The 12794-nt window shown below is 40.4% G+C and overlaps 1 protein-coding gene across 3 annotated transcripts in view; it reads right to left on the reverse strand.

Annotated features, from left to right (window-relative positions):
- The window catches only part of tjap1 (tight junction associated protein 1 (peripheral)), a 182766-nt gene that overhangs the window by 60654 nt on the left and 109318 nt on the right, over window positions 1-12794 (reverse strand). For all 3 annotated transcript variants that reach the window (XM_072248681.1, XM_072248662.1, XM_072248671.1), the window contains one exon: window positions 1536-1697. In XM_072248681.1, coding sequence (XP_072104782.1) covers window positions 1536-1630 — 95 coding nt within the window. In that variant the 5' untranslated portion in view covers window positions 1631-1697. The remainder of the gene's footprint in view (window positions 1-1535; window positions 1698-12794) is intronic.

The following is a 12794-nucleotide window of genomic DNA, read 5'->3' on the forward strand; positions in this document are numbered from 1 at the left end:
TATTCTCATTCTCCAGAGTAAAGACAGCTGCTCAGTTAATACATCATCAGCCATTCCTCCACAATCAGCACAGTGGCTACTGTTAACTACACAACAGCTTCTCATCCAGGCTATCCTGACATCATCACACAGATCTGCAATCTCTTTCACCATGAAGAACAAGAGCAAGTAGTACACATGAACACAAGTTTCTGTAGATGCTATAATCTGGAGGGGGGGGCGGAACTGCTGGAGGAACACAGTGGGCCAAGGAATACCTGTTTGGGGTGGGGGGTGTATGGGAAGGCTTCAGGGAAAGGAAAGAATTTTTACACATTGGGGTCAAGACCCCTCATCAGGACTTCATCTTGGAATACATTGTTTCTTCTTCATCAGCACTGTGTACAAATCCTGGAACTCTCAATCCAGCACTGTAGGAACCTTCCCCAACGGGACAGCAATTGTTTAAGGCAAACCTCATCTTTTGCAAGGGTAATTATGTTTGAACAACAAACTCTGACCTTAACAGCAATGCCCACATAATGCAATTAAATGAAAAATAACTGATTTTGGCAGACTACAGTCTCTTTGTGGTCCTGTGTCTATATTGTTATAATTGTCCGTAAATCTCAGACACCAGTTTTCTATTTGGTCAAGCAGCTGAGATATGGCAGCTAATATGAACCATCAAGAAATAAAGGAATTGTGGATTTATAGTCTTGATTGTAAGATAATTCTTCTGAAGGGAACAGATGCTGCCAGTTGGAAGCTCAAGCAGAAAGAAAGATTTGTTTTATGTTTGCAAATAGTGTAGCTTCTGTTTGGGAAAAGAATGTGCAAACTTAAACCTTTTCCATAAGGTCACTGGTATATTTGGCCAGTCTGTGATGATATTGTAAGCTCCAGGAACCTCAAAAAAGCACTACAAGGTGAAGAAGTTGTTGTGACACCAACCCTAATTACACAGAGATATTTGTTACCTCCCTACTACAAGTGAATGGGAGCACATTGCATACTGGTGTAAATTGCTAAGCAGCCTTTCAAAGAGCACAGCCACAGAAGATGGACTGTTAGGAAAATCTGAGTGCCCACAGGAGGTTTCAGAAGCAGAGGATGGTGGCCCAACTTCATCTACTGATGGTCCAAATGAATATCATACATTGAAGTATTTTCTATGCATATTCCTAGTATCAGATATTTATCTGTGCTACTGCACATCACACATAAAAGTGTCAGGATGACTTTTACAGACACTGTAAATTGTAGAGAATAAGTGCACTTATGTAATTTACAAATAAACATATCGAAACAAATATAATGCAATAAGATACACTGCACTATGCAAATTAGTTTCTGTTTCATATTTGACTTGTTTCTCCTATCTATCCAATACTAATTGAGCCTTTAGTCTAAAAGTTAGAAAAGCAGCATGTTCTAGTCATAGTTTTCAATACAAGCTTGAAATTACTATGCAAAGTTTCTGATCCTTGACAAACAAAAGTAGGTGCTTTAAAAAAAGTCACACACCCCGGACTGCCAACATTTTCGCCACTCACCTGCGGAATTTGTCCTTCAATTTGTCCACTTCTTCTCGAGCATGGTTCAGCTCTGCCTCAAGGTAATGTCGGCTTGACTCAAAGTCAGCCTCCATTATCTCCAACTTTTTTGTGCTATGGGTCAGCTTTCGAAGCAGCTCTTCATTCTGTTGCTGTAACAACCTGTGTGAAAATAAACAAATATAACTTTAAGGACTGTGAAATTATGCTATGCCTTCAAGAGGAACAGCATTTGCAAGAACAAAATAAAAACCGACTTTGAATTAACAGAAAGTCAACAGTTTAGTAGGCACCACAGCAAGGCAAACAAAGGAGATGAATTTTTGGGCAAAGAAATGAAAAGATTGAAAAGGGCAGAGAGCTAAGTTACACGAAAGAAAAGAAGCCAACATGAGGCAATCTTAATTGAAGAGTAAACTGCTCTCTTGTCCATGCTCAATAGCTATTGGTCTGTAAACACTGATCAAATCAGTGACTAATCAAAAATCACATGTGCTCTCCAATCCTTTCAAATTCCATGGCAATTAACCCAATTGGCACAGAAAATGAACACAGTTCATGTAGTACAGATGGACTTGAATAAAGCCTCTGATAATATTTCACATGGTAGATAGGTCTACAAGTCAGCAACCCAAAGAGACAGGACAATTTAGCGTGATGACTGGAGGCCAGTGGTGATGATTGAGAGTTGTTTTTGTGATTGGAAGCATGAGACCAGTAGTCTGCCTCAGGAATTAATGCTGACACCCTTTGTCATTGATAAATGCACGAAGTATGACTGTAGGCTCATTGGAGGCAGGCTATTTCACAACATTTAACAATATTTTGATGAGCACTTGAGATACCAAGGCTAAGGGGGCACAGGGCTGAGCGCTGGAAAACGGAATTAATGTAGATAGGTTCTTGACGGCCAGCATTAGCAATGTCAAGGGCCTGTTTCCATGCTTTGTGACGTATGACATTCTACAGCTCACAATCTGATCTGATAAATGTTAACAAGGAGCACTAACAGGTGTTATGACAGCTGGAACATCTATTCCAACAACTGGAATAAATTCACCTTAAACATTGCTTGATGGCTTATAATTTTTGCATACATGACCATTGCTGTAAATATAACAACTTTAAATATTTGAGGGTAAAACACCAAGAACAGAACAAGAACAAAATTCACAAACAATCATTCCGACCTGGATGCAACAATCCACTGTGCCAGCTCATCGTGGCACAACTCAAGTGTTTTATCATTTATTGTGTTGTATCATTTAACCTAAACTCCACATAGTCTGGTCCTATGGGGCTTTGGTTTATGGATACAAGCTCTAACTGTAACTAATTTCGAGTTAATTTTAAAAAATTATGATGGAGCAATACTTCAGCACTTTAATGGGTAAGAGATGAATATGGACATGATTTTGAACAGAAAGAACTACAAGTCATTAGCTATAAATGCAACTCTTCTAGCTATTCTATAATTGCCATACATTGTACTGAAACAGCAGGAGTAACTGCATTGAAATTAAACTTACAGTTGCATTGAAATAGATAACAATCACTTGTAGTGAAATTACAGAAAGAACTACTAACAGCTGGTTTGTAATAAATTGCTCTTGGCTACAGCGAAATCGCATTGGCAGATATTTTGATCTCTTATAACAAGTCAGTTCATTACAATGACAAACTATAAATGTGATATGGTTATGATGCATCAGGGGATACAAAGCCAAATATATGTGGGACACACTAGGTCAAATACTCCGAATTATATAGCACAGAAACAGGCTCTTCAGACCATCTAGATCCTGTTGTGCTGGTCCCGTCGACCCATACCTGGACCATAGCCCTCCGTACCTCTCCCATCCCTCTATTTATCCAAACTTTACTTAAATGCCACAATCGAACCTGCATTCACCACTTCCACTGCCAGCTCATTCCACACTCTCACTGCCCTCTGACTGAAGAACATCCCCCTCAGGTCCCCCTTTAATAATTCACCTTTCACCCTTAACCTATGACTTCTAGTTCTAGTCACACCCAATCTCTGTAAAAAAGCCTGCTTACATGTACCCTATCCATACCGCTCAATTCTGTACACCTCTATCAAATTTCCCCTTATTTCCTATGCTCCATGGAATAAAGTCCTAACCTATTCAAAGTTTCCCTATAAACTATGCAGTGAACCGTTCTGGTGATCGAGACCTTGGTGGTGGACCTTCATTAGTCTCACAGGGTAAGGGAAGAAGCAGTTAACCAGTCTGGCAGCCCTAGTCTTGATGCTCCTGTACCTACTTCCTGATAGTAGTGGATCAAAGAGTTTGTGGGATGGGTGGTAGGGACTCTTAGCAATGCTTTTGGGCTCTTCATATATAATGCTCCTGGTAAATGTTACAAATAGTGGGAAGTGAGACTCCAGTGATCATCTAAGCCATTTTTACTATCTTCTGTAGAGTCTTGTAGTCCAATGCCTTGCAGCTTCCAGACCACACAATGATGCAGCCAGTGTGCCAAAAGCTATGCCAAAAGCCTTTTTTTAAACAACCCTTAAAATCTTGAAGTGATATACATCTGGCCTCAGACCATTTATGTGGGACACTATAAAGCTCATCCTCATAACTAATTAGCTAATGTATTGCCTATTGCACTAATTTATATTGAAAATTTATATTGAAAATTTATATTTATATTGAAAAAAAACTACAAAGCCTGCCAAAAACTGAAATGTCAAAATTGATAAGGGTTCTACAAAGATATGAAAACTCACCTTAGTAAAATTCCCAAGAGGAAAAACATGCTTTCATCAGCTCCTTATAGGTGAATGTCCAAAATCAATGCAAAGCATTTGACTCTAAAGACAACCTCCAATGACAAACAGAAGACAGTCGAATCCATTTCCTACATTTGGACTAGTTGCTGACCATTCCCTTTAAAGGGACAGAATAATCTTAAATATCTATAAGCAAAGTGTTCAACACCAAATGTTCGCCCAGCATCTGATAGTCAATTTAGTATCAACAAAAATTTAATTCACTTACTGCCAGCTGTTTTTGCCATTACACCTTACAACATTAGATCCATAGGAAAATTTCTGTATGCATGAATTCGTTCATGTTGGGACACTTGTTGCTGGAGATGGCTAAAATACAGCTTTTTAAGTACTTAACGCTTAATTTGCTAGGATGTAAAAATAAAGAAGAGAAAAAGTCTCAAAGCCATCATTTTATTTCCCACCCTCAGTGAATTGAATTAAAACATAAGGCAGAGGATAAACGAATGTAAAAAATTTGAAAATGTAATTGTCAGTTTCAGTAATTATGTTAACCTTTTTGCCTGGGTGAAAGTTATTCTGATCATCTATCTTACTGATGTCTCTTATAATCATACATACCTCTATCAGGTGACTTCTCAGCCTCCTTCTCTTCAAGGAAAATTAATCAGCCTAATCGGTCTCTCCCTAAACCTAAAAGTCCAACAATCCAAGCAACATCTTGGATGGTGCCAAAAGAGCGTAGCGGTTAGCACGACACTTTTACTGTTCAGGGTGGAGTACAGAGCTCAATTCTGGTGCTGTCTGTAAGGAGTTTGTATGGGTTTATGGGTCTCCTCCAGGTACTCCGGTTTTCCTCTCACAGTCCATGTATGTACTGGTTAGTAGGGTAATTTGGTCATTGTAAATTGTCCTGTGATTAGAAGTGTTAAATAGGTGGGCTGCTGGGCAGCGTGACTCAGGAGGCAGGAAGGGCCTGTTCCATGCTCTCTCTCTAAATAAGTAAATCCTGGTTAATTTCCTCTGCACTCTGTCCAGTGCAACCACATTTTTCTTAACGTGTGGCCACCAGAAATACAATCAATACTGCAAGTAAAGTTTCATAACTTTTGGTTTTTCAAGCTGGCGGCACAGTGAAAGGTCTGCTTTGCTGAGCTCAGCACCGCAACACTGATAATTTCGCATATAAACCTATCCGTTCCAACTTTTTTTTTTAAATGCCCAGGTGTCGAATTTAATAACATGAACATTGATGAGTAGTTTTTGAGCTGTTCCAACACCATGCCATCAAAAAGTACTAAAAAGATGACCAAGACGGACTGCACAGAACGCTTGCCCGGGGCTGGGGAGCTAGTTCTGCTAACACGTTGGACCCTGCCTTTCGTCAAGTAATTCAGGAAGTTACAGAGAACATATCCACAATGATGGATGAGAAGCTGGGTCCACTCTCTCTAACACTCTAGAACCACACATTGGAGCTTAAAAATCTTGATACAAGGACGACCGAAGCCAAGGCCAAGTCTCTGCGGTTGAGACTGTAACTGATCAGGCCCAAAGCCGCTAGAAAAGCAAGTTCAAAGCCTGTCGGACCATATCAATGATCTTGAGAATAGAAGCAGGAGGAAGAACATACGGAACATTGGTCTACCCGAAGGTACAGAAGTTTTTTTGAGGGCTGGCTGCCTAATTTCCTTGATTTGGAAACCAAGGCTGGAGCATTAAAGTGGAAAGAGCTCATCGTACGCTGGCTCCAAAGCCGGGCCCATACCAACACCCCTGACCCGTCCTTGTCCGGTTCCATAACTTTGGTGATAAGCAAAGAGTGATGGAGGCTTCGAGACACCGTGGGATTGATACCCAAGCTTTAATTTATAAGGGATTCAGGCTTTTTCAAGATTTCTCGGCAGCTGTTGTTCAGAAGCGCAAAGGATTTGACCAGGTGAAGAAGCGGCTGAGAGAATCCGGAATCCAGTACTTTATGCCATACCCAGTGGTGCTGACAATCACCTACAACGGGACCACCAAGATATTTGATTTTCCTGACAAAGCTAAAACTTTTGTGGACACGTTGGGCTAAAGAATGTATATATTGTGTAGCCCTGGTGTTATAGGTCCACAGTCTCAATTCCTGTGGATGTCACATGATATTAGTTTCATTTACTAAGTGTGAAGTATTTACAGTCTTGTTTTGCTGGAAGCTTGTAGTTTTGATTCCTAGGGACGCCACGTGGTTTACTGGGAATTCATGACTTTGTTTCTGTGAGAGTCACATGATGACATATTCCCAACGGTATAAAAAGAGTCACAGTCGTTTAGTGGGCAGTCGCTCGTTAGGGAGTCGCTCGGTAAGGAGTCGATAAGAAATCGCGGGAAGAAAGTGAGAGTGAAGATTGCAGGCTTCGAATGAACCCAAAGGATTGGGTTAGCTGGCAGCACTCTGTGCATTTCGAATGTGACTGATATTTCACATAATCCATACGTGGATTGTGGCACACACTTTTGGTTAACCCCTGCATGGTCTCGGGTGTCGTGTGTGACCATATTGGCGAAAGGGACATTCCCTGTCAGTTACTCTGTGTAATCTCGCTCTTCTTGGACTCATTGATAAAGGTACTCCACGGATGCAAACTCCGGAAACAGTTTCTTCAAGATTGCTCTCTGTCGTATTGTGAATCACAAAGATCACCTCTTCGTCGTATCATGAATAAACAAGTCTCTCCTCTCACTTATTTCATGAATCACCCAGACTTCCTAAACTGCCACTCTTAGACTGTGCTTGAGTAAGACTTTGTTAAGAATTGTTTCTAAGTTTAACTGTTTGGGAATTATAGACGCATAACACTGTTAACGTCTGTTTAAGTTAGTCATTTGTTTAATTTTCTATATTTCTGCGTAAATGTTAATAAATTTAGTTGTTTTGCAATAATACCCCAACCCCATTCCTCATCTATTGTCGCTGGTCCATAACACTGGTCATGGACGGTAACATGCTTAATGGTCACTTTATTTCACCTTTTCATTACTCAACGGCAAGACATCTTATAGGATGGGTAACGTCTGTTTTGATTAATATAGTTTCATTATTTGTTTAAGTTAGTGGCGCTGCTCCAGCCTGAAGGAGCTTAAACATGATGGTAACAAATGGGTGGATTGATAAATTATGCCCTGTTTTCATTTTTGACTATGTTAAATGCCATACTGGCAGTGGGGCAGAATATGGGGTGCTAGGAGGTTCATATATCCCTTATAAGTGTGGGGTAAGTCCTTTTCTTCAGCGCTGTTGGCGCTTTGGTTTTTTTGTGTGTTTTTTTTGTTCACTTATTGCTGCTCAGCTTATCTTAAGTCGGGTTTCTTCTCCTTTGGAGTCACATGATTGTTATAAAGGGTTATGGCCAGTAATATATTAAAATTGAGCACTTGGAACATTTTGGGAGTCATTCACCAATCAAGAGAAAGTAAGTCCTACTAAACCTGAAAAAGAAGACGGTGGACATAGCCTTATTGCAGGAGACACATTTAAATGATAAAGAACATTTAAAACCACAACAGAGTGGATTTGATCAAGTCCATTTTTCATCCTTTAATACCAGGAGTGGGGGGGGATGGCCATTTTAATTAGGAAGAACTTACCTTTTAAGTTATTAGACTGCATTAAGGATAAATATGGGAGATTTGTGATTGTTAAGGCTTCAATATATGGAAAGGAATATGGTATTCTAAATGTTTACTGCCCTCCAGCAATTCCTCTCAAGTTCCTAACAGATGCTTTTTCCAAACTTACAAGCTTTTCAATACAAAACATTATTGTAGGTGGGGATTTTAATTATCTCATGGACCCACTGATGGACAGAGTGCCTAGTGGTCCCCCATTGCTCTCCTCACAGTCTAAACAAATCATGGGCTTATGTGGAGAACTATGACTTGTGCCTGGAGGTTGTTATATCCCTCAGACAAAGACTTCACATTTTTTTCTAATCCACACAAGCGTGACACCAGAATTGATCTTTTTCTAACCCTCAAAACGCTCCAAGACTTAGTTGTATCCTGCACAATTGGAAATATCGCTATTTCTGACCATGCAGTAGTATATTTAAATACTAAGCCCAAAGATAACTCAGCACAATCTAGACATTGGGGGCTGAACTCTTTTATTCTAAAAGATCATAAGTTTATAGACTACTTTACTTCCGAATTCAAAACTTTCCTATCTATTAATTCTAAATCAGCTAGTAGTCCACTGGGAAACCGCTAAGGCGTATGCAAGGGGATTAATCATCTCTTACTCTGCTAGTAGGAAGCGACAAGCTGAGGAACAGCAACACCCATTGGAAGCAAGGCTTGTGGCAGCTGAGAAGGATTATATTAATAAGCCTTCTGCAACCAAGTTACAAAGATCACAGCCCTATGCTGTACACTAAACTCTATTTACACAAGCAGTCAAAAGAAAATTGACATTTGCTGAACAAAGATTGTTTGAACATGGTGAAAAACCAGGTAGGTGTTTGGTTTATTTAGCCAGAAGGAAAAATGCCTCTCAGACTATCGCTTCAATTAGGGATGGGACAGGAGCCCTCACTGGTAATTCTAAAATTATTAATGTTGTGTTTAAGAATTTTTATTCTAAATTGTATCAGTCTCAGCAATGTAATGATGGACAATCTAGGATGGAGTCCTTTTTCAGGAACTTAGATCTCCTAGGCGTTTCTTCTGAACAAGAGTCCCTCCTCAATGCTCTACTATCTATACATGAGATACAGGAGGCTGTGAGACAGCTCCGAAGTGGGAAGGCCCCTGGTCCTGAAGGACTCACTAGCGAATTCTTTAAAGAGTTCACAGGGTTATTATCAGAGTCTGTGCTAAACGTGTTTAATCATGCATTTAACTGTGGTCTCCTCCCATCATCATTGAGAGAAGCTAATATCTCCCTAATTCTTAAAAAAGGAAAGAGCCCTGAATACTGTGCCTCCTCCAGGCCCATTTCATTGTTAACTGTTGACTTTAAAATCTTATCTAAAACCTTAGCGTTGCAATTAGAAACTGTGTTACCTTTTATCATAAAAGAGGATCAAATGGGTTTTGTAAAAGGCTGTAGATCATCTAACAATATCAGAAGATTACTTAATGTGATTCAGGCATGTCAACAACAGGCAATGGATGGCTTGGTGGTTTCCTTAGATGCAGACAAGGCCTTTGATCATGTCGAATGGCCGTACCTTTTTTTCACTTTAGAACGATTTGGTTTGGGCAATAATTTTATTAAGTGGGTGAAGGTTCTTTACAATGACCCTCTGGCTGCAATTCTTACTAATAGTATTAGGTTGGATAATTTTAGTATCTTCAGGGGCAGTTGGCAGGGCTGCCCTTTGTCACCACTACTTTTCACACTAACAATTGAGCCACTGGCAGAGGCTATTCGGCAAGACTCCAAAATCTGCTCCAGACATATGACTAAAGTCACATAAAATTACATTGTATGCAGATGATGTTCTCATTTTCTTATCAAACCCAGCTATGCCAGTGCACCACCTTATACTATGCATTAATTTAGCACCTTTTCAGGTTATAAAATCAACTTTACTAAATCAGAGGCTATGCTTCTGGGGAATCTGCAGCAGGTACCTGACACTCAGGGTGTTTTCCCATTTAAATGGTCACAGACATGTTTTTCTTACATATTCATCACACCTATGTTTAATCAATTGTTCAAAGCTAACTTTACACAGTTATTTGACAAAATCAAACAGGATCTTGAACGATGGAGCACTCTTCCCATTTCCTGGCTTGGCCGAATATCCTTGCTCAAAATGAACATTCTTCCTCGTCTGCTCTACCCAATACGAATGATTCCAGTCATTTTCACCCAACAAACATTTTTTTAAAAAATGGCTGGTTTGGTTCTTTCATTTGGAACAAAAAAAAACCTGTACAGGTTTCCCCCGCCATTCGAAGGTAGAGCGTTCCTATGAAACGGTTCGTAAGCCGAAATGTCGTAAAGCGAAGAAGCAATTACCATTTATATATACGGGAAAATTTTGTGAGCGTTCGCAGACCCAAAAATAACCTACCAAATCATGCCAAATGACACATAAAACCTAAAATAACAGTAACATATAGTAAACGCAGGAATGATATGATAAATACACAACCTATATAAAGTAGAAATACTTTTCCACAATCATTGCCGGCACAGATCTCCGTAACGAAAATCTCACGCAAGCGCCGTCAGCAGAAAATCTCACGCAAGCGCTCTCCAGTAATCTTTAAGCTATGAAGCTGCCAAATCATACCAAATAACACGTAAAAATACACAGCTGATATAAAGTAGAAATAATGTATGTACAGTGTAGTATCACTTACCGGAATCGGGACAGCGCAGAGCACACTGATGATGACGTGTTAGGCTGAGTCGTCGCAGGCTGGGTGGTGCAGTGGCCCCCATCCTCGAGGCCACTAACCGATACATTGCCGCGAAGCACGCAGGGGTCCAGCGGTAGCCGGGACGCACCCAGCACATCTTTAAGAGAAAAGCCGAAATAAACATGCTAATTAATTAGGTGCTGCCTGACACGTAATTGTCGGCCCAGATCAGTGCCGATTTCCAATTGCATCGCCTATGATCTGGGCCAACAATTACTTGTGGGGCGGCACCTAATTAATTAGCATGTTTATTTCAGCTTTTTTCTTAAAGATGTGCTGTGTGTCTCCCGGCTACTGCTGTATCCTCCGCGAATCGGTACAGTATCTGTCCCGCGGCCTGGGTGTTGGGGTGGTGGGACACTGGGGTGTCATCTCGTCTGCTTCCATTACAGCAGGCAGCTCATCTTCTCCTATGACTGCCTGCCTCGATGTCGAAGGTCGAGGTTCGTCGTCTGCTGTGGCTGATGTGGAAGGCTTGCTTGACTGCTGAGCCTCGTGCATTTTTCTATCATACAGTCCTTTGTAAGGACTCAAAGAATCTTGCAAATATCCCCTAAACCTACATACCCTTTCAAAATTAAAGTCGTACTTTATCATTACTCATTCGGTTTCGATTGTTAACCTTTCCTCTTCCAATTGCATCAGCTCTTCATCTATCAGTTCTTGGTCATGGGATGCCAAAACCTCTTCAACATCATCTTCATCAGCTTCCACAAGCCAAACTCACTTTGTCCTTGCTTTGTTCACCACAATCGAAACGCTTAATTATGTCTAGTTTTACGCTAAGTGTAACACCCTTACGAGCTCTTTCAGGCTTTTCCAATACTATAGAACTCATCTTGCAAACGACTGCTCACAGGCTCGTGTTAAAGCAATGCCGTTCCGAATTCGGGGAGAGCGGCTGCTCGGGGCGCACGCTGCTTTTGATCGCGCGCTGAATTTTTTTTCGTAACAGTGAAAACACCTTCTGAGAGCGAAAGCAGGGTACTAATGTAGGTCTTTCTAACAGTGAGGTTTCGTAAAGCGAATGTTCGAAAAGCAAGGGACACCTGTATTAAAATATCTAAGTTTCAACTTCCCAGTAGTCTAGGGGGTCTGGATTTTCCAGACATCAAAAAAAATCAATTAAGTTCCTTTTTATCTTTTGTGGTTGGCTGGGTTTGCAGGGATCGCTCCTCAATTTGGCTGGACATTGAAACCTCACAAACAAAATGCCCTCTTATTAATTTGCTTTTCCTCAATAAAATGAAATTAGTTAAGGAATATTGTCACAATCCAATAGTAATTAACACAATCAAGGCTTGGAAGGCGGTGCGACAAATTGAGGGCAACGCAGCGAAATATCACCCTTCACTCCAATAACCAAAAGTCCAGATTTTCAGCCTGGCATATTGGATCCTGGATTTAAACTTGGATTTCTAAGGGTATCTTCCCATTAGGAGACTTGTTTGATGAAGGAACGATGATGTCTTTTAGTCAAATAGTACAGAAATTCAACATACCCAGCAAGGATCTCTTTCATTTCTTTCAGATAAGAGATTATATACAGAAAAAAAAACATCATTGTTAACTGATTTCTATAGTTCTGACATAGAAAAGAGGGTGCTTTGTTCTAAGGGTGAAGTCTCCATCAGTACTTTTTACAGCATCCTGAGGGAGTGTTCTTGTGGAGAGGCTGAGCAGCTGGGAAGGAGCTGGGAGTAGAAATTACAGCTGAAACATGGAAAAAACATTTGTGATAATGCAGTTTGTAATAGAACTAAAGCATTGCAACTCAAACTTCTGCATAGGGCCCATCTGACTCCAGATCGTCTCCCGAAATTTAAGAAGGGGGTTTCTCCAATGTGTTCCAAATGTAAAGGAAATATTGGAACTTTCACCCACTGTTTTTGGACTTGTCCCAAACTTCAGGCATACTGGAGGGATATTTTGGGTGAAATGGAAAAGATTCTGAAGATGGAGCTTGAACTGGACCCCAGTGTCTTTTCTCTCAGGCTTACCCAGCGGTCGTATTATTAATGCACATCAGAAAAAACTTTTTAACATCCTGACTTTTTGTGCGAGGAAGAACATTTTAC

Source organism: Mobula birostris, chromosome 2 (genome assembly GCF_030028105.1).
Source record: "Mobula birostris isolate sMobBir1 chromosome 2, sMobBir1.hap1, whole genome shotgun sequence".
Taxonomy (NCBI): domain Eukaryota; kingdom Metazoa; phylum Chordata; class Chondrichthyes; order Myliobatiformes; family Myliobatidae; genus Mobula; species Mobula birostris.